This window comes from Lactuca virosa, chromosome 1 (genome assembly GCF_052849685.1).
Source record: "Lactuca virosa cultivar CGN04683 chromosome 1, Lactuca_virosa_CGN04683_v6, whole genome shotgun sequence".
In the NCBI taxonomy this organism is placed as follows: Eukaryota; Viridiplantae; Streptophyta; class Magnoliopsida; order Asterales; family Asteraceae; genus Lactuca; species Lactuca virosa.
This window is the reverse complement of record NC_136426.1, coordinates 69,224,087-69,226,408: the sequence shown is the minus strand read 5'-3', so window position 1 is coordinate 69,226,408 and position 2,322 is coordinate 69,224,087. Positions and strand designations below refer to the sequence as shown.

The 2,322-nt window shown below is 39.1% G+C and overlaps 1 protein-coding gene across 2 annotated transcripts; it reads left to right on the top strand.

The window, feature by feature from the left end:
- The first annotated feature begins 219 nt into the window (after positions 1-219).
- Positions 220-2,101, top strand: LOC145144689 (uncharacterized). 2 transcript variants are annotated; one of them, XM_079074885.1, is made up of 2 exons: positions 220-1,311; positions 1,617-2,101. In XM_079074885.1, exons 1-2 carry the CDS (start codon positions 642-644, stop codon positions 1,622-1,624), a joined length of 678 nt encoding a protein of 225 aa, XP_078931011.1. In that variant the 5' UTR covers positions 220-641; the 3' UTR covers positions 1,625-2,101. The 2 variants fall into 2 exon arrangements, with proteins under 2 accessions (XP_078931011.1, XP_078931010.1); XM_079074884.1 differs by lacking the exon at positions 1,617-2,101 and having other exon boundaries at positions 221-1,552.
- The last annotated feature ends 221 nt before the right edge of the window (positions 2,102-2,322 follow it).

The following is a 2,322-nucleotide window of genomic DNA, read 5'->3' as shown; positions in this document are numbered from 1 at the left end:
TATATTATATACGTTATAAAACATTTGAATTGTTAATCATTATTAAGAGACTTTTGAGTGGTATTCATTAAAATATGGGGGTTGCAAATGAATGAGGTTTAAGAGAAAATGCTAGTTTTATAAGTATCGTATGATGTATGATTATATTTAATAAATTATGTATTTTTGAAAATAAGGAGTTTGGAATTTTCCTTTGTTTTTATTTGAAATGAAAATTATGTGACTAAGCTTAGAATTCCCCAACAAGAATTCCAAGTTGAAAGAGACCACTGTTTGATAACAGAGAGTGGGAGGGAGTGCTGAATGGTGGTCGTCATTTTCACGCAGACTTTGCTCCATCTCCATTCATCATCACTGATTCCTACCCATCAACCATTTCTGAATTCTGATCGATCCATGTCTCTTCATTCTTTCAAATCTCTCTTTGTTATTTTGTGTCGGCCAACTACAGATCCATGGAGATCATGAGCTTCTTTTTTAGTTTTTTTCTTTGAAGATCATGAAGAACGCTGGTGCTGTTGCTTGAATCTGTAGTCTGTACTTTTTTTTGTCACTGTTGATCGTTTCTCTGTTTAAACTCCGTCACTAGCTCGATTTAGAGAAGAAATTGATCGAAGGAGGTCGACTTTGAGGTTAACGAAATGCAACGAGGCGGTTCATCGATGTATTCACCGACGTCGATTAATATGAACCCTAAATTCCCTGAGCACGAGCATCTAAAATGTCCTAGATGCGATTCGAGCAACACAAAATTTTGTTACTACAACAACTACAATCTCTCACAGCCTCGTCATTTCTGTAAGAACTGCCGTCGATATTGGACCAAAGGCGGTACTCTTCGCAACATCCCCATCGGAGGCGGCACTCGCAAAAACAAGCGTTCTTCCATCTCCAACAAACGCGGCACCAATTCTTCTCCTTCTTCTTCAAATTCGATGGCGACGACGATGGCGGTGGCGGTGGCGGTGGCGGTGGCTCCAACGCCAGTCGAGCCGAAACCAGAAGCTTCAGGGATTTACGGGTATGGTAATGACCAGATGGAAGGAGGTGGTGTAAGTTTCAGCTCGCTGTTGGGGTCGAGCCCTGGTGGACAGTTCGCAAAGTTATTAATGGATGGTCTGAATCCCAATCTGGTGGGTGGATCCAATGAAGATGGTTTGATTCGAAACCCGACTGCTGAAGAATTTGAGAGTAATTTCTTGAGCGTGAATCATCAAACTAATAATCAAATCGAAGAAAACGGAGGAGGAGAATCGAGCTGCTGCAATCAGGGTGATAATGGATGGCCTGATCTTTCCATTTACACACCAGGTTCGAGCTTTCGTTAGATTATAATTAAGTCTTCACACTAAATCCATACCCATATTATATTATAGATAGGAAAGTTTTCTTTGTTTTGCTTTAGTTTAAACTTTTGACGTTGTAGTTTATAAAATCTGAGTGGGGTTTGGTGTTTACTGGTGGATTATTCTGCCATCAAGAAAAATGTTTTTTCTAAAGACCAATGTATTTATAAATTATGAAAAGATATTTGAGTAATCTTTAGTTGGCAGTTAGAGTGTTCTTGATTTCTTTCTACAATGCGTTCTTCGACTCAAATGTTGTTCTTTTTGTAGTTTTCTGAATTTTAGGAAATGAAGGATTAACTAGACCGATTTGGGATATTAACCTGCATTTGTGCATACGGGTGTGTGGATCTAGGGAAAAAAAATCAAAACAGGTCCAATATTCTAACTTTCACCTTGATGGATATATTGGAAATCACCGCCCAAAGTTGGGTGAGCATAGACAGGTACCTGGTTAATTTGGTCGGGAGTACTGGTTTTAGACTGGTCGGTGCACCCTCTACCGCACATTGCAGTTGCTGATTTGGCGTCGCAGTGTGCGGTGAACACAACTCCGACCCCCCTTACTGCAGCCTAAAACCTTACAGCGGGTGATGACTTTACCGCACCATTTTTTTTTTTTACCGTTGGAGTGTGTGTTGTGTGTGGTATGACATCCACTTGTCTTGTGGGGTGGGGGAAAAAATGTTGTGGCGATGTATGACACACTACGGCCTTATAATGTTGGAAACGAACCTGTCTAACTGATTCTTAAACTTTTGGTATCGTTACTGGACTGCCGCTTCCGGTTTTGTTATTTTTTTATTTGCCGTTAAAAAAAAATTATAATCCACAGATAAATTACAATCAAGAAACATGGTCAAATAATATGCTGCAAATTTATTAAAAAAATTATAATGCATAAGTAAATAGCACCATGAAACATATAGTTTGAGTGGGTAAACGGAAAGTTATAATCTATTAAGTTGGACTAGAC